The following is a 19,669-nucleotide window of genomic DNA, read 5'->3' on the forward strand; positions in this document are numbered from 1 at the left end:
AGTGGCACGCTGACCCGGAAGCGCATCCTCCGCCCGCCCCCTGACGTCACCGTTACCTCGGGAAAGACCGGAAGCCACGCGGGACGCCCGGGAGCCCCGGAAGCAGCGCCACCCGGTCACAGCCCCCTGCAGCCGCGCTGCCGTCGTACCTGCGCCGCCGGAGCCGGGAACCCCCGGGGGGAAAATACTTACCGGCGGCGGCCTAATCCCGGAGACGGACATCCTCCGGACGCCGCTCCCTGCTGCACACGCCACCGCCGTGACACCCATCCTGGGCCACCGTGGCGTCCTCCAGGAGATCCGCACCAGGCCGAGGTAGGAGACCCCCTCGCTACGGGTATCGGCTGGCCGGCCTGGGATCCGGTTCTTCTGTAGGATCCCGTCCCCTCAGGAACAGGAAACCAAACTGATGCGTGGGAGAGGTGCCGCCCTTTTTGTATCTGTAGGTTTCCTGTTCCTATAGGGCGGATCCCCTCTCTCGTGGTGCTGTCATGGGAGTCCGAATAAATGTTAGTTATTAAGTTTTTTGTGTGCCATATCTCTGTGATTTAAGGGCATAAAAATTCAAAGTTGGAAAATTGCGAAATTTTCAAAATTTTCGCCAAATTTCCATTTTTTTCACAAATAAACGTAAGTTATATGAATTAAATTTTACCACTATCATGAATTACAATATGTCACGAGAAAACAATGTCAGAATCACCGGGATCCATGGAAGCATTCCAGAGTTATTACCTCATAAAGGGACAGTGGTCAGAATTGTAAAAATTGGCCCGGTCATGAACGTGCAAACCACCCTTGGGGATGAAGGGGTTAAAATGGTCTTGGAGCGTAAAGGATTTCTCTTCTACTTGGTTCGGGGATACATTTCTACATTTTACCATTGATCGGATCTGCCAATTTGTTCATCCGTCTGGAACCAAATTGTATCACTATTGTTTTAATTTGGGGAGTGATAAATGGTTAAAATGTAATTTACATTGGAAGGAATATTCCTGATTTTGAATAAAAATTACTTGCACATGAGCTCTAGAAAAATACTTGGCAGGTTTCTTATGGCTGCAAAAAGCTTATCCATAAAAAGCATAAAAGTGACCCAGTTTGTCTACAGAGCATCATTGCCGATTTTATTTATACAAAGATATATACAAGTTTAGATGCCAAATATATTGGATTATCAGGAAAGAGACCAAGATATAAAACAAGGAAAACCACCCCCTTATCTAACCCACATTTCCTGTGTCTGATTGTCTGTACCAGCAAATGTTATGCATCATCTTCAAGAACTCTACTGTCGCTGCACCCCCCCCCAGAAGAGCAATTTTAATGCCCTCTTGGTTGGCCGTCTCACAGGCTTCACTCCTCGCCCAATTCTGGAATGAGTATTAATGGCATGTAGAGTAAATTCAGATTGAACCTGTCCTTCCCTCAGTTCACGGCTTGGTCAATGTGTCATTAGAGTCCTGGCATTAAACTGGCATTGGGAGACTCAGCTTCTTGCCACGAAGAACTGTTTAATGAGACAAAAAATTATTCATATTTATTGAGCAAAATATATCTAAAATATAGTCTATATAAATAAAATATATATATTTCTGTAAATTAATTACATTAGTATCTGCCGACAAATAGGAATCAGATAGTTTCTATGACCTGATTTGATACAGTGTACTATCATTTCAGCCTCATTCAGCCATCTGTTTTTTATTATTGTATGTGAAAAAAAAAGGGCCGATGTGCTAGACCAAATTTTCATCAGTGTTTAGTCGGTGTGTCATTTTTTTCGCACCATCAATAAAGTGTAATGCTTTTCCAACCTATTGCAATATTAAAAACGGACAGCACACGGATTTTCCGACTTCTAAGTTTGATTTTGATCTGTAACTCGCATCAAAAACGGTTTGGGAAAACCCCCCAGACCCACCGACTATCACAGGTACATGTTCTATCCATGAAAATCACAGAACACATATGAAAAACAGACGTCTGAACGAGGTCTTGTAGGCTAGTTTGCTCCCCCCAATTTAGGATTCTTACCCTTAGTGATGTAGAGGTAGAAAAAGTCAAAGTAGAAGATGGTCTGCACAACTCCTGACACCACGGCGATCTGGTCATAGAACTTCTCTGTGTGGTAGCGCCAGATCCAGTTGGCCAAGTAAAGCACACGATATAAGCCCAAACAGAAGAGGTAGTGAGTGGTGATGGATTCTGCTTCTCCTGTCTTACTGATCATAAAGAGCTGGGGCAGAATTGCCACAGATTCCAGGTAAATCGAAAAAGTCCAAAGTATCTAAAAGAAGCAAACATATATTATAAATATAGCAAAAGATTTTGTCAGCAAACTACTCAAATGTCACAATTTTCAGAGTAAGGTCTGATTAAGGCTACGGTGACACTATCAGTATTTGGTCAGTATTTCACATCAGTATTTGTAAGCCAACACCCGGAGTGGGTCAGCCATGCAGAATTGGTGCACTTGTTTCTATTATACCTTGTCCTCTGATTGTTCCTCACCTGGTTTTGGCTTACAAATGCTGAGAAAAAATACTGAACATACACTGATAATGTGGCCGTAGCCTTACTCTAACTTGATGTCTGCATAGATAAAAAAAAAAATGGAATAAAATTTCATGAAAAACAATGGTGATCACAAAGACCTATCCTGTGTATGTAGACCATCCATATTTTAGGCCCAGACAAGTCATTTTGCCACAGCTACTATAAGGAATACAGTGTTGACAGCAGTTTAAACCCCAAATCTTAGCTTTAGATTATGCCCAGTCCCTGGTGGCATTACTTGAGAAGGAACACTCTTTTTAAAGTCTTGGATAGCAGTAAAAGTTTAATTTCCTTGCTCTGTGTGCCATGTAATAGAGAGGGGAACTGAAAAGACAGAAAGATCCCAGTCTATTAATGTCCATTCCTTCCTCTGTTCAGCCTCAGGGGGCAGTCAGATGGCCGGCCGCATTGCTCGCACTGACCATGCCTCCCCCGACCCGAGAACGACAGCTGCATATGAGCCAGTGTTGGGCAGAACAGGCTGGTAGTTAGCAATGATCTGCCTTTCATGTCTTAGGCCCATGAGAAAAAAGTAAAAATGTAGTGGATAACCCCTTTAAAGGGAATCTGTCGTCCGTTTTTTGCCACCTAATCTGAGAGCAGCATAAAGTAGAGTCTAGAGACCCTGATTCCAGCAATGTGTCTTACTGGTTTGCTTAGTGTAGTATTGATAAAACACTATTTATCAGCAAGAGGTTATCACTGGAGGACCTGTAAACCTGTGGCCAGGTAGTTAAGCATATACATGAGCTCTGTATAGCTTTGCCCCCTCCAAAGATTGACAATTTTCTGCCTGTGCAGTGTACACGTGAAGCAGCCAATCAGTGGTGTGGGCGGGATTATACAGAGCTCAGCACTCAGAGCTCTGCTAGATCTCCAGTCGAGGAAACAGTGATTTTATCAAAATGACAGCAAGCAGCCCAGTAAGTGACAAATTGCTGGAGTCAGGGTCTCTGAACAAAAAATAGGCTGCTCTCAGATGGAGCAAAAACCTGGTAACAAATTCCCTTTAGGGTGAGTGCACACGCTGCGGATTCTGCTGCGGGTTTTTTCCCGCGGAAACGCAGGTAAAACCGCAGGTAAAGTGACCTGCGGTTTTGCTGCGGTTTGGCCTGCGGTTTTGCCCTGCGGTTTCACACCTCTACTATGTTAAAGGTGTGAAACCGCAGCAGCTTTTCCGCAGGTAAAAAACCACAGCGTGAGCACTGCGGTTTTGAAAACCCATAGGCTAACATGGTAAAGTACCATGTCTGCGGAACTGCTGCAGTTCTGCAGGGCCAAAACCGCTGCGTGTGCACATACCCTTAAGAGAAAAGGATCAGAGGTTTTCGGTTATTGAGTAAATATTGATGTTTTATCTTTGCAAATAAACTTAAATATTTAACAAAGGAAGTCTGACCCTGATAATCATAGGGGCAGTGACGCTCACTGGAGGGCCGTGGACCCTTTATTGTTTACCCATGCACTGTGGCTTGCGGGCTGTAAGTTTGGCTATGCTTAGGCCATGTGCACACGCTGCGGTTTTTGCTGCGGTTCTGCTGCGGTTTTGGCTCTGCAGAAATGCAGCAGTTCCGCAGACATGGTACTTTACCATGTTAGCCTATGGGTTTTCAAAACCGCAGTGCTCACGCTGCGGTTTTTTACCTGTGGAAAAGCTGCGGGGTTTTTTCCGCAGCATGTCAATTATTTCTGCGGATTCTGCTGCGGTTTCACACCTTTAACATAGTAGAGGTGTGAAACCGCAGGGCAAAACTGCAGGCCAAACCGCAGGTCACTTTACCTGCGGTTCCGCGGGAAAAAACCCGCAGGTGAATCTGCAGTGTGTGCACATAGCCTTAGTATTACAATGCAGCCCCATTTAAATCAGGGGTGCAACCCCAGACACTGAGGCAAATAAGGAGAACACTGCGTGTATCGGGGCGTATGTTTTGGGGAAAATGTGTCAGTTTAAGGGTGTGTGCACACGCTGCGGTTCCGCAGCGGTTTTGGCCGCTGCGGGTCCGCAGTTTTTGCTGCGGTGTACAGTACCATTATTCCCTATGGGAATACAAAACCGCAGTGCAGACGGTGCGGATTTTTCTGCGCGGTTTTCCTGCGATTTTGAAACCGCAGAAAGAATTGACATGTCAATTCTTTCTGCGGATTCCGCTGCGGTTTACCATCTCCTCCATTGTGGAGATGAAAAATCGCAGGGCAAAACTGCAGAGCAATCCGCAGGTAAAACCGCAGGTCTTTTGACCTGCAGATTTACCTGGGGATTTTACAAAATCCGCGCGGCCAAATCCGCACCCCAATCCGCAGCGTGTGCACGTAGCCTAAGAAGTTGTCATGTAACGTTTGTCAATGAACAGAGGCACTTTGTTGTTTTTCCCAAGGACTGTATGAACCGTGCCCCATCACAGTGTATTATGTAGGTATCCTTCCCTGGAAGTATTGCTTTGGGGTATAATACAGGGGCATGGCACAGAGCACCTACAGGTTCTCAGGGTTACATGTACGCCCAGCCATGGCAGATTTGTGTGTTTGAGCCCCATGTTTTATTCGACAGACTGGAGGAGCTATTTATGCTGAAATATAGAAGGCCCTATAGGGAGATAATGTAACTCTGAGATTTGGTTCTGCACCAATCTCACCTTCCAACTAGCAAACATCAGTAACACCTTAGTCAATACTTATAAAGGTCACGAGTCTGATACTTGCAGGATAATCACTGTACACTTTCCATAGTGTGTGATCCTATGTAATACAACTAAAAGCTCAACACAATGAACATGATTTAAGAAAGGCATTTTACACTTTCAGAAGACTTTCTAATCAGGTTCAGTTCCTTGTTTGACAGTGACTTCACGTCGACAGCGCTGCAGCCAATCTATGAACTAGGCGGCTTATGCTGTCTACATCAGCAGAGCTCAGTGATTGGTTGCAGCTCGGTTGTCCTTAGGTAGATATACTTTTTTAGATTTCTTCAACAGCTGAAAGGCTTTATAATTCTATAGTACAGACTGCATTTGGTGCACTTGTGATTACAGATGAGCGAATTTGTTCGGATTCGGTTCCGAATACAATTGGCGGCAAATATTGTATTTGCAATGTTTGTTGAACACAGCTGAACATCATTAGAGTCAATGGGAGTAGAAATTACCGAATACGTGCGAAACCGCCCATCAAACATAAATTCGACACGAATATGGCAAATTCAGATTCAGCAACCGATTCCGAACAAATTCGCTCATTTCTACTTGTGATACAATTTTTTCAGCTGATTGTATGGAATAGTAAGGCTATGTGCCCACGTAGCATTTTAAAACGCTCACTAAAAACCAGACTCCTTCCCAGAAATCGCGCCTTTTTTTCCCGCGCGATTTCACCGCGATTATGATCGCGATTTTGCCGCGATTTTCGCGTGCGATATTCAAGCACTTTCCAAGCGATTTGAAGCATCGCTTGGAAAGTGATTGACAGGTTGGTCACACTCGTCAAACATAGTGTTTGACAAGTGTGACCAGGTTTTTACTATTGAGGCTGCCTATGCGGCATCAATAGTAAAAGATAGAATGTTAAAATGCTAATAAAATAAAAAAATAGGGGTATATTTACCTTCCGGCGTCCCGCGCTGCATTCCCGGGCCACAGCGTTCCCAGTAATGCCTTGCGAGACCTGTGATGACGTAGTCTCGCGTTGCTATAGCGATCTCGCGAGACCACGTCATTACAGGGCCGGGAATGCAGCGCGGGATGCCGGAAGGTAAATATACCCCGATTTTTTATTCTTTTTTTTACAGGGGTATGGTACCCAGGGCCTGGAGGACAGTCTCCTCTCCTCCACACCATGGGTACCAACCGCACATGAGACGCTTAACTTCCCGCATGGTGGGCATAGCCACATGCGGGAAGTAAGCGATTCTCATGCATTCCTATGGGTGCGGAATCGCGGCAATTCTTTGCGATTCCGCACAAAAGAATGAGCATGCTGCGATTTTTTCCGCGATGCGATTCCGCCGCGGAAAAAAGCGCAGCATTAGCACAGCATGTGCGGAATGCCATAGGAATGCATGGGGGGCGTTCTGTACACGATTTTTAAGCGTTTTCGCGCCGAAAATCGCGGCAAAAATGCTTAAAAATCGCTACGTGGGCACACAGCCTTATACTTTGTTTCACTCATTTAAGAATAAAAAAAAAGACAATTTGTGTCGGATGCGATATTAAACTATTGGAGACAGCGTTCCTGCAGTTTCGGATTTCGTCTCTTACCTCCAATGGTGTAAACTCGTAGTTTTCCAAGAAGGAAAGTCCAATAACGGGCACCAAGAGAAATTCCAGTCGGAAGGTATCGTTCTCACTATCGTACGTCTTTCGAAACCTTATGTAGATTAGATAAATTGTGATATATGCACAAAGCAAGAACACAATCTGTGAAAAAAAAGAGATATGTGGTGTTAAAGGCCGTGGTCGGCTTATAGGAGTTATCCACTACTTACTGCTGATCGAGCCATCAGTATCTATCTGATTGGTGGGGGTCTCACATCTGGCACCCCCTGGTGGTGGCTGGATGTAAAAACTACACATTGTTCTAGCTTCATGACATTTTTACACCTGGATTGTTTTTTCTGTTCCCCTCTGAGAGAAATTGATCCCACTCTGATCAGACTCTGATTAGCATAATTGGACCTTTTTTCTCAGATGTACCTTTTCACTGCCATCTGTACTCCAAATGAGCTCCTTACCTGGGTAACCGGACACTCTGACTGATGATCAGAGGATTTTTAATAAAAGGTGAATTGAAAAGTTGCTTGTTTTTCCAAGTGCTTTGCAATTTTACCCGTAGAAGCTCACTAGAGCGAAACGGCCATTGTCACTCGCACGCTCCATCTCCCAGTGAACATGCTGTGTACCTCTTGCTTCATAAAGTATGGACTTTTACTGGTGAGAGCCACCTTACTTTTCTTCAGCGTATTCAGCATTCATACTCTTTTTTTTTTTACGCGGTGAGCACCCGTAGTGTTGGTTCGCATGTGCGGGTCATGGTGTAGTGAACTATAATGCACCTTGCACATTTGGTGTTCAGCCCTCTTTTCTCTTGCATTGCAATTAATATTTCTATTAGGAACATTTGGTAACTTTGCAGGGAGCAAACCTCTTCTTACCTTCATCACTGTGTTATAGGCAGATATGAATGTGGTCAGCAAATCCAAGTAGCGTGTTGTAAACACCAAAGCGAACAATAGCTGACTTTTCCCTGATATACCTGAAATACAAATTAATATTAGGTCTAAACTTTTCAGCCTAAAGAGGTTTTCCCATATTAACATTTATCACCCATTCATCTTCTGAATGGAGCAGACATTGCACATGGACAATGCAGCACTATTCAGGATCTATAGGACTTTTGGAGACGGCACAGTACAACGATTAGTTATCTTCGCCAGTCCCATTGAGTTTGAATTGAGCAGCATCACCCAGTTCTGGTCTTGCTCCATTTAAATGGGGGACACTGTACGGACCTCCATTCTTGTGCCCAGCAGTCTCCAACTTACACTTGTGAAAAATGTAAAAGGGTTTTCTACTTTCAGGAAAGTGGATTCCAAACTCTCTACCAACCAGAGCAGCCGCTCACCTCCTGGGTCCAGCTCTGGCTCCACGATGCTGCTCACGTTTCGGTGTTTTGGCTGCACTGGTGACGTATCGTTGACAGCACACATCACCAATGTAGACAATTTTTGACCTTAGTGGTCATGCTGTGGTGGACGGTTAGAGCTGCTGACAAAACTCCCTTTAATTGTGGTACTGCAGTTCAGATCATATACACTTCAATGGGACTGAGGTGCAAAAACAGACACAAACTAAGTCCGGGTGTTGTGTTGATAAGGAAAAACAGCCATGTGTATGTAATCATGGACAACCCCTTTTAAGGCTTATTTTCAATATTTCAGCTTATGTAAAAATAAAAAACAAATATTCAATCACTTATAGTTCAGTGTTTCTAAGAAAGTTGAGTAAGTTACTACCCAACTTTTTATATCTGGCTAGATAGCCACTGGCTTTGAAAGTGCATTAACCCATCTCTTTTATGAAGAACTCGGACTAACAAGCAGACATCTACAAATATGCACTGTAAAATTGTTAAAGGGGTTGCCGGGACGAACATATTGATGACCTGTCCTCAATATCAGATCAGTGGGGGTCCGACTCTTGTCACTCCCACCAATCAGTTGTTATTTACTATGGTGTGGGCTAGATGGAATTAATGTATTGGGCTGGAACAATGCGACTCTGTACATTGTTTAAAACTGCAGGTCAGATACTATTCACGTGAATAAAAAGTAGGTGCAGAACCTGCGAGTGGCAGCGCAGCAATGCACCCATTTGGAGGAAACTGGAGGATGCATAGTCTGGATGGACCTGCTGTGGATGGGAAGGTTGGGGAACGGCAGCGGTAGAGCAGTGGGTCACAGGAAGCAGGAGCCGGCTGATGCGGCTAACACCTGTGTCGACTGCTAAAGAGAAATAAATATTCATTGCTCTCCACGCCCATGGGAGTGGAGAGCAGTGAATATTCATTTCTCTTTAATAGCGGACACACTGTTAGCCGCAGATGCCGGCTTCCTGCAGCTTCTGGGCTCTGAAGTGCGCTCGCTACTTAAGGGAATGAATATTCACTGCTCTACAATCGCCTATATGTAGCAGAGCCGATAGAGTTGTGGCAGCTTCTAGCCTCCCATGGAGGCTATTGAAGCATGCCAAAATTAAAAAAAAAAGTTTTAAAAATATGAAAAAAAGAAAAAAATTGTTTAAATCACCCCCCTTTTGCTCCATTCAAAACAATAAAAAAAAAATCACACATACACATATTAGGTATCGCGGCATTTAGATTCGCTCAAACAATAAGAAAAAAGGATTAACCCGATTGCTAAACGGCGTAGCAGGAAAAAGAAATGAAAACGCCAGAATTACGTATTTGTTAAAATACAATAACGGGCGATCAAAAGATCGTATCTGCACATAAATGATATCCTTAAAAACATCAGCTCCGCATACAAAAAATAAGCCCTCACCCAACCCCAGATCACGAAAAATGGAGACGCCACGGTTATCGGAATATGGCGCAATTTCTTAATTTTTTCCCGTTTTTGAGTGCACGACATGCTAAAACCAATGATGTCTTTCAAAAGTACAACTCGTCCTGCAAAAAATAAGCCCTCATATGACCATAAGGAAAAATAAAAAGGTTAAGGCTGTGGGAAGAAGGGGAGCGAAAACCGAAGAAAACTAGGGTCATTAAGGGGTTAAAGGCTCTGTCAGCACAGAATGACTATTGAAACCAAGCAGAGGCACTCAGATTATCATGGCGGCCAATCATTTATATACACCTTCCCACCTCCTTGTTTTCCATCAATCTCCAACCTTCTCTGGCTCTATGAAGCCAGAGCTGTCAATCAAAGATGAGGGGGGTGGAGAATGATGGAATACAAACAGGTGGGAAGGTGAATGTACATGATTGGCCCCGCTGTGAAGCACCGAGCGGCAGGACTTAATGATTCTGCACTGACAGAGTCCCTTTAAGGGTAACTTGTCACATTGAGAAACACTATATGCAGATATAGGGTTAATCTGCAGGTAAATGGGATTTAAAGACTGGTTAGCTGGCTTAATGGGAAAGTGTTGGCTGCAGGGAGAAAATGAAGCTTTATTCTCCCTTCTGTCAGTCGCTTCCTGTGATGGGGTTGATGCAAGAAGGGAGTCATTACAGTCACCGCTAACTACAAAGTGAATGTGCTGTAATAACATCCTGCCACTGTGATTGTGACATCGTCCAGGGAGCCCAACCTTAGGTCAGGCTTCAAGGAACGAATAACATGGCAGCAACACATGACAACCCATCAGTAGCCTGCAACTGAGTCACAGGAGGCTGATGGGAGCAGGTGACTGCATGCACCGGGCCATCGTGCCATCTAAATGTCGCTGTCAGTGATTGACAAGTGCATTTAGCGGCAGCAATCGAGGCGAGCTCTGATCACTGCTGTTACAGGCAGACGCAGGCTATGTATCACAGCCGACATCTGCCTGGTATGGAGCAGGCTCAGCTCCTGAACCTGCTCCATACAATCATAAGGTGACAGTTATGTCAAGGTTAGCAAATTCCACTTGTCAGTTCCTGAACATGGAAAGACAAATGGAATTCACTAACACGTGAAAGAGCCATAATAGATTTATTGAAGTACTTCTACAGCTGGATGCAGCAGTGAAGGGGGCGCAGAGTGATGTCACTTTTACCAGACGCGGCTGTGGCCGTGTCTGCTAGCTGTGATGCGGCCGTGCATGCGGCCCCGGCTGTTCTCCTGTTCCCATGGCCCAGCCCGCCACTGTTCTGTGAGTTGCGACTGTCAAGCTGCCCGCGACCTATATTCTTTTATTTATTTATTTTTCTCTTCTACCCTCTCTTGCTCTTCTGCAAGGGCCCACCGAGGATTTCCCCAGCACCCTGTCAGACAAGTCTGACCCTGGGGCCGTGCATACCAGGATGGGGAGGAGGGGGCCGTGCATACCAGGACAGGGATAAGGGGGCCGTGCATACCAGGATGAAGATGAAGGAGCCATGCATACTTATACTCGAGTCAATACATGTTCCCAGGTTTTTGTGGTAAAATTAGATGCCTCGCAGCTTATACTCAAGTATATATGGTAATTGGAATATACTGTATATATTTTTTTTTCTGCTTGAATGTAAGCTTCCTTCCAGACTCCATAAACTGTTGAATTAACTGGTTTCCTATGAAACTGGCCAGCGTTTGTGAATACTTCCATGTATAAGAGAGGTACAGGGCGTGTTTGTGCTATTTATAGCCAAAAGTGTTGGCACCCTTGAAATTGTTCCTGAAAATGAAGTATTTCTCCCAGAAAACTACTGCAATTACACATGTTTTGTTTATATAGCAGGAGATCCAGGAACACCGCACTGCTGACACATAAACATAAAAAAGCTAGACTGCAGTTTGCCAAAATGTACGTGAGTAAGCCATAATCCTTCTGGGAAAGCATATTGTTTGACACATCATCATACTATTTGCCAAAAAATGAAATGAAGCCTACAAAGGAACACAGTACCTACAGTCAAAAATGGTGAAAGTCCAAAGATGTTTTGGGGTTGTTTAGCTGCGTCTGGCACTGAGTGCCTTGTCTGTGTGCAAGGCATCATGAAATCTTCATATTATCAAAGGATTTTGGGTTGCAATTTAGTGTCCAGTGTCAGAAAGCTGGGTTTATGTCCTAGGTCATGGGTCTTCCAGCAAGACAATGACTGAAGTACCCAGAAATGGATGGAAACAAAGCAGTGGAGAGTTCTAAAGTGGTCAGCAATGAGTCTGGATCTAAATTCCATTGAATACCAATGGACAGATATTAATGGTGATAGGAAGCGATTCATTGGAGTTATTTATTACAAAGAATGTGCAGGCAAATAGTAAGTTGAGGGTGCCAACAAATTTTTCTGGCTCATTTTGGGGGGTTTATGTTAAATTATGTCTAATTTCCTTTTTTTCCCTCAGTTTTTTTGTGTTCCAATTTACACAAAAGCAGTAAACGTGTATAACCGAATATGTGTAATTGCAATAATTTTCTGGGAGAAATACTTCATTTTCTGGAACAAATTTCACTGTACCCTCCCCGGCCCTACTGCCCACTGTCACCTCTGTCTCCGCTGTCTGCATCTGCGGTGAATGCATTGGTGGAGAATGGGCCACCGACCCCTTCTTTCACCAATCAGCGTGTGAAACAGCTGATGTGATGACATCATTTCACTGCGTCAGCTGTGTACACTGTGGAGAGTCAGTGCATCGGAGACAGGAGCATAGCAGCGGGGGAAAGGAGCGAGGTGAGTATGTGGGGGTGTTTTTTTTCATGTGTATCATTGTATGAGATGCTTGGCTGGAAAGGGGGAGGCTATGGGGTTCTCCTGCTGGACATGAAGAGGCTATGGTGGTCAGTGCTATATATGGGAGGCTATATGAGGCTTGTTTTGGACATGTGAAGGCTATGGGGATCTCCTGCTGGACACGGGAACCTATGGTGGTTTACTGCTGTATATGGGAGGCTATGGGTGGCTTGTGCTGGACATATAAAGGCTATGGGGGTCTCCTGCCGGACATGGGAAGCTATGGTGGTTTACTGCTGTATATGGGAGGCTTGTGCTGGCCATGGGGATGCTGCAAGGGGCTCCAGCTGGACACGGGGACGCTGTGTGGGGGCTCATAAAATATATAGAAGGGGCTTTGTGCTGGCTCAAACGGTATATAGGGGATGTCAGCATACTTAATTCGGCTCAATATTCAGTAATACTATTAATATAAAATAATCATAATTACTATGTTAATATTAATATTGAGCAGAATTAATTTCAGCCTATTAGTTCGGCCTCCACAACAGTCTGTCATGTGGCCCCTTGGGAAAATTAATTGCCCACCTAGAAAATACACTTCAGCATTCATCTTTAAATTCTAATATGTAAAGGTGCTCATTTTGTGTAGTTTGTCAGTAGTTTTTACAAGCTAAAGTTTCAACTTGTGTTCCCTCAAGGAAATATGAATGCAAATGTGGTTACATTACAGACCTAAGCCTGTTATGCGGGGCCACATCTGCCCGCTGGGGCTGTCACACAGGAATGCATTCAGTTTAAGAACATATAAACTTTTCTTGGCTATTGCTACTTTTTTAAGTTCTCAAAGTTTTGTGTACTGCTGTGCAGGAGTGCAACAGTCGTGTAAGAGCAGTCAACAGATGATGACGTTCATACACAACACTAGCTTGAGGCTTCCATATATTACAAAGCGAAAAAAAGAGTTCTTCATCAGTACAAAGGCGGAGACAAAGGACGGAGGACGTGTACAGAGGAATAATTAAGACTTATACATCTCTTCTACGTTATCTGCGTCTGATGAAAAACATTAAAAAGTTCCTGCAAGAAAACTGAACCTGCAATGAACCACAAAGGATATTGTACTTTGCCCCCTGGCTGCCATTTGTATTTAAAAAGTGTGATTAGACCCGTGCTGGAGGGGTCCTGACGACGCCAATTTCACCTGGTTGTGCATCCTTCCACGCACATTCAGGTGAAGTGTATTGCGGCACAGAGACCCACAGGCTCCCTGCACTACAATACACGCCGCCAGTCAATCAGAGGCCGTCAGTGACGTCAGCTTACCAGTGACGCGTGGTGCATGGCAGTGACGTCATGCATTGCCCGTGCTGGTACACTGAATTCAGCTGCTGGCTCCTGCGCCAGACACAGAAGAGAACGCTGTGCGGTATGGGAGACGAAGAAGGGAAGAATAACATTTGTTTCTTTTTAAAATATGTTGGAAAAGAACGGAAGGGCCCAGGATAGGGGACATTATACCAAAATAGAGACACTATACCAGGATAGGGGACATTATACCAAAATAGGGACACTATACCAGGATAGGGGACATTATACCAAAATAGGGACACTATACCAGGATAGGGGACATTATACCAAAATAGGGACACTATACCAGGATAGGGGACACTATACCAAAATAGGGACACTATACCAGGATAGGGGACATTATACCAAAATAGAGACACTATACCAGGATAGGGGACATTATACCAAAATAGAGACACTATACCAGGATAGGGGACATCATACCAAAATAGGGACACTATACCAGGATAGGGGACATTATACCAAAATAGAGACACTATACCAGGATAGGGGACATTATACCAAAATAGGGACACTATACCAGGATAGGGGACATTATACCAAAATAGAGACACTATACCAGGATAGGGGACATTATACCAAAATAGAGACACTATACCAGGATGGGGGACATTATACCAGAATTGGGACATTATACCAGGAAGGAAGGAAACAGGTTGGGGGGAAAATGTTATAGAATGGGGCTCAAGATGGGCGGCATTATTACCAGAAGGGTCCAGGATGGGGGAAATTATTCCAAGAAGCCAGGATGTGGGACAGTACACGTATGTCTTTATAGGATCTAGAATGCTACAAGGCCCTATACACTTGACCAACATGCAGTTCTGGGCCCAGGTCCAAATTTTACATCAGGGACCATTGGACTCTAGTTATGCCACTGACTGTACAGTACTGACCCTTCCCAGGTCTGGCGCCGAGTCTCTTTGGATGCTCCCTGCACTTATGTCACGTTGACAGCGCTGCAGTCAGTGAGTTGAGCAGATCTGAGCGACTGCTGTCAATTGAGGTGAAGCGGCTAAACTCACAAGTTGGCTGCAGTGCTCGCAATGTAATTTTAGCGCTACAGACAACAGGGGTAGAGGTGGACACTTAGCATTGGACCAAGATATGGTGAGTAAAGCAGGGTGTATTTGTTTTTGTTTTTTTTATAGAGACTGCAGCTGGAGCAGAGTGGTTTCCAGAAACCAGAAAACCATTTTGAGGGGAACTTGACCCACTGAATGAATATACAGGAACTGAAATGGATATACATTATTTATTTATTTGTTTGGTTTTTTTTTAAGGAAAGAATTCAGTTTCCGTCTAACCTATATTTTTTACTCTAAATTCCTGCAGTTTCTGAGCTCAGGAGTCCAGTAGGTGGTCCTGACCAGTGACTGGCAGTTATTTGTAATACAGGGAAGGCTGTCACTCAGTAGGACCACCCTCTAGACCTCTCATGTTAGAAAAAGCAGGAATTGAAATCAATAGAATATAAATTATACTGAACCATTTCCTGCAATCCTGTGTATCCATCTGTCCAGCTTCTGTTCTAGAACCCACTCGCAGATTGGACATAGGATTACCATGGCCCGGCCCCCAGTACAGTCATTGTACATATCCCACCATTTCCAGATGTAAGAGCCATAGTTTTGAACTAGAGAAATTCACCGGTTCTGCTAATGAAAGTGATTTTAAAGAGTTATTCCCAAAATAGCAAGTTATCACATAATAAGGCATACAGAAATTTGCTGATGGCCAAAGGCTCGACCATTTCGATCTCCCATTTTCCCAACGATGGGGAAAGCCGAACATGTGCACCTCTGCTCCATTCAAGATCAGATCCTGCAAAGCCCAATACTCAGTCAGGACCGAAGAGAGTCACAGAGGACTGACTCCCAGCAACCAGAAAGTTATTCCCTATCTTAGTGCTCATTCAGACGACCGTATAGATTGGTCTGAGATTGGACCACAAAGCACAGACTGGCTCAACCCGAGTATTACAGCCTCATAGAAATACATGAAGTTATCATGATTGGTTCAAGAGAGCCACGGCCAGTCCGTGCATTCACGCTTGTTTCAGGAGAGCCGCGGCCAGTCCGTGCATTCACACTTGGTTCGGGAGAGAGCCACGACCAATTTGTGCATTCACGCTTGGTTTGGGAGAGAGCCACGGCCAGTGCGTGCAGTAACGCTATGTTTGTGAGAGCCACGACCAATTTGTGCATTCACGCTTGGTTTGGGAGAGAGCCACGGCCAGTGCGTGCAGTAACGCTATGTTTGTGAGAGCCACGGCCAGTCCATGCATTCACGCTTGTTTTGGGAGAGCCACGGCCAGTCCGTGCATTCAGGCTTGTTTCGGGAGAGACACGGCCATTTCATGCAATCACACTTGGTTTGGGAGAGGCACGGCCAGTCCGTACATTCACACTTGGTTCGGGAGAGAGCCACGACCAGTTTGTGCAATCACACTTGGTTTGGGAGAGAGCCTCGGCCAGTCCGTGCATTCAGGCTTGTTTCGGGAGAGCCGCGGCCAGTTCATGCAATCACACTTGGTTCGGGAGAGGCACGGCCAGTCCGTGCATTCACACTTGGTTCGGGAGAGAGCCACGACCAGTTTGTGCAATCACGCTTGGTTTGGGAGAGCCACGGCCAGTCCGTGCATTCACACTTGGTTCAGGAGAGAGCCACGTCCAGTTTGTGCAATCACACTTGGTTTGGGAGAGAGCCACGGCCAGTCCGTGCATTCACGCTTGGTTCGGGAGAGCCACGGCCAGTCTGTGCATTCATGCTTGTTTTGGGAGAGCCGTGGTCAGTCCATGCATTCACGTTTGGTTCGGGAGAGGCACGGCCAGTCCGTACATTCACACTTGGTTCGGGAGAGAGCCACGACTAGTTTGTGCAATCTCGCTTGGTTCGGGAGAGCCTCGGCCAGTCTGTGCATTCAGGCTTGGTTCGGGAGAGCCACGGCCAGTCCTGCATTCATGCTTTGTTCAGAAGAGCCTCGGCCAGTCCGTGCATTCAGGCTTGGTTCGGGAGAGCCACGGCCAGTCCGTGCATTCAGGCTTGGTTCGGGAGAGCCACGGCCAGTCCTGCATTCATGCTTTGTTCAGAAGAGCCTCGGCCAGTCCGTGCATTCAGGCTTGGTTTGGGAGAGCCTCGGCCAGTCCGTGCATTCGGGCTTGGTTTGGGAGAGCCACGGCCAGTCCGTGCATTCAGGCTTGGTTCGGGAGAGCAACGGCCAGTCCTGCATTCATGCTTTGTTCAGAAGAGCCTCGGCCAGTCCGTGCATTCAGGCTTGGTTTGGGAGAGCCTCGGCCAGTCCGTGCATTCGGGTTTGGTTTGGGAGAGCCACGGCCAGTCCGTGCATTGTGGTCCGATCTTGGACCAATTTACATGGATGTCTGAATGCTCCCTTATAGTTAGGGAGTAACTGGCTATTTTGGGAATAACCAATCATCAATTTGGATGTTTTTTTTTTTTATTTAAATGCAGTAGCTCCTCCAATTGTTTCCGTTCCACTGATCCTGGAACGGTTTTTCGTTTTCTTCTGTGCCCCTCCATTCCATAGCTTTGCCCCTCAATAATACAGATGCAAATTTTCCCTTCAACCAACTGGGCTTCTCTGTGGGCGTGGCCGTGTTTTGATTGGCCACCACCACAGGAGAAAAAGCAGACGCCCACAGAAAAGTTCTATGGGACTCGCCCAGTTGGTTGATGGGAAAATTTGCATCTTTGTTATAGAGGGGCATAACTTTGGAATGGAAACACACAGAAGGAAAAGGAAAACTGTTCTGGAATCAGTGGAGCAGTGACAATTAGAGGACGGACGGGGTTTAAATACAAAAAATCCAGTGTCAGATGCCACAAGAAGCGAGGAATGGTGTGACAGTGATGGATTGATGATTCTGGACAGGAGATCACACAGAAAACAAAGTTTACACCCCCTCAATGGAAAGCCCAGAACTCACCGGCACAGGACTTGGTCTTCCACATTTTCACCAGCAGGATGATGATCGCCAGTAAATGGCACAAGTCTCCTAAAATCCTGAACACGTTCATTGTCCCAGCAAGTTACCAGACTGGTGACCAGTAATAACCAGAGCCAGCAAGTCAGTGCCCGGCCGGAAACTTGCTGCAGCCCGGGACAAAGCAGTGAGCGGAGCTCGGGGGGCGCAGGGTGCCCGGAGATCGGCGGCGCGGTGCGGCTCCACAGCTGGCGGTGACGTGGCTGCTGTGTGTGTGGACACCGGGGCACTGCATGCTATGGGAGGAGGAGATGGGCTGGGAGGCTGCACATCACCCAGGACGGTTTAAAGGGGCTGCAGAGAGAGTACGCCGACCAAAACTGCTCTCCCCTCACCCTGTGTGTGCCACGTAAGGGCCTGAGGGACCAGGTGGCGGCACAAACACCGAGAAGTTACCTCGGCACCCAGCAGTGCCAGAGCCCAGATACCCCAATATTAGGAGAAAAAGGCTTACTCCACTGAGGTGTAATATAGGCCATATTATTAGTGAGGGACACAAGTATGGAGCGCTCCCCCAAACCTCCCAAGTGTAATATAGGCCATATTATTAGTGAGGGACACAAGTATGGAGCGCTCCCCCAAACCTTCCCTGTGTGATATAGGCCATATTATTAGTGAGGGACACAAGTATGGAGTGCTCCCCCAAACCTTCCCTGTGTGATATAGGCCATATTATTAGTGAGGGACACAAGTATGGAGCGCTCACCCAAACCTCTCCAGTGTGATATAGGCCATATTATTAGTGAGGGACACAAGTATGGAGCGCTCCCCCAAACCTCCCCAGTGTGATATAGGGCCATAATATTAGTGAGGGACACAAGTATGGAGCGCTCCCCCAAACCTTCCCCGTGTGATATAGGCCATATTATTAGTGAGGGACACAAGTATGGAGCGCTCCCCCAAACCTCCCAAGTGTAATATAGGCCATATTATTAGTGAGGGACACAAGTATGGAGCGCTCCCCCAAACCTCCCCCGTGTGATATAGGGCCATATTATTAGTGAGGGACACAAGTATGGAGCGCTCCCCCAAACCTCCCAAGTGTAATATAGGACCATATTATTAGTGAGGGACACAGGTATGGAGTGCTCCCCCAAACCTCTCCAGTGTAATATAGGGCCATATTATTAGTGAGGGACACAAGGATGGAGCGCTCCCCCAAACCTCCCAAGTGTAATATAGGCCATATTATTAGTGAGGGACACAAGTATGGAGCGCTCCCCCAAACCTTCCCCGTGTGATATAGGCCATATTATTAGTGAGGGACACAAGTATGGAGCGCTCCCCCAAACCTCCCCCGTGTGATATAGGGCCATATTATTAGTGAGGGACACAAGTATGGAGCGCTCCCCCAAACCTCCCAAGTGTAATATAGGACCATATTATTAGTGAGGGACACAGGTATGGAGTGCTCCCCCAAACCTCTCCAGTGTAATATAGGGCCATATTATTAGTGAGGGACACAAGGATGGAGCGCTCCCCCAAACCTCCCAAGTGTAATATAGGCCATATTATTAGTGAGGGACACAAGTATGGAGCGCTCCCCCAAACCTTCCCCGTGTGATATAGGCCATATTATTAGTGAGGGACACAAGTATGGAGCGCTCCCCCAAACCTTCCCCGTGTGATATAGGGCCATATTATTAGTGAGGGACACAAGTATGGAGCGCTCACCCAAACCTCCCAAGTGTAATATAGGACCATATTATTAGTGAGGGACACAGGTATGGAGTGCTCCCCCAAACCTCTCCAGTGTAATATAGGGCCATATTATTAGTGAGGGACACAAGGATGGAGCGCTCCCCCAAACCTCCCAAGTGTAATATAGGCCATATTATTAGTGAGGGACACAAGTATGGAGCGCT

At 45.9% G+C, this 19,669-nt stretch overlaps 1 protein-coding gene across 1 annotated transcript; it reads right to left on the reverse strand.

Moving 5' to 3' along the window:
- Positions 1-1,100: 1,100 nt before the first annotated feature.
- On the reverse strand, positions 1,101-18,076 carry KDELR3 (KDEL endoplasmic reticulum protein retention receptor 3). The gene is made up of 5 exons (XM_073549503.1): positions 17,748-18,076; positions 7,703-7,803; positions 6,810-6,968; positions 2,038-2,290; positions 1,101-1,510 (listed from the first exon to the last, which is right to left on the reverse strand). Exons 1-5 carry the CDS (start codon positions 17,836-17,838, stop codon positions 1,470-1,472), a joined length of 645 nt encoding a protein of 214 aa, XP_073405604.1. The 5' UTR covers positions 17,839-18,076; the 3' UTR covers positions 1,101-1,469.
- Between the last annotated feature and the right edge of the window lie 1,593 nt (positions 18,077-19,669).

The sequence above is a fragment of the Dendrobates tinctorius genome, unplaced genomic scaffold (assembly GCF_039654945.1).
Source record: "Dendrobates tinctorius isolate UK_male_01 unplaced genomic scaffold, ASM3965494v1 ptg000159l, whole genome shotgun sequence".
Lineage (NCBI taxonomy): Eukaryota > Metazoa > Chordata > Amphibia > Anura > Dendrobatidae > Dendrobates > Dendrobates tinctorius.

What these genes read in the sequence shown, in the direction of transcription:
- KDELR3 (XM_073549503.1), bottom strand. Translation starts at nt 17,838, where the DNA reads ATGAACGTGTTCAGGATTTTAGGAGACTTGTGCCATTTACTGGCGATC. An exon ending in CCTATAACACAGTGATGAAG is followed by an intron (nt 6,969 to 7,702) that starts GTAAGAAGAGGT and finishes TTTTTTTCACAG; the next exon opens with ATTGTGTTCTTGCTTTGTGC. An exon ending in ACGAGTTTACACCATTGGAG is followed by an intron (nt 2,291 to 6,809) that starts GTAAGAGACGAA and finishes TGCTTCTTTTAG; the next exon opens with ATACTTTGGACTTTTTCGAT.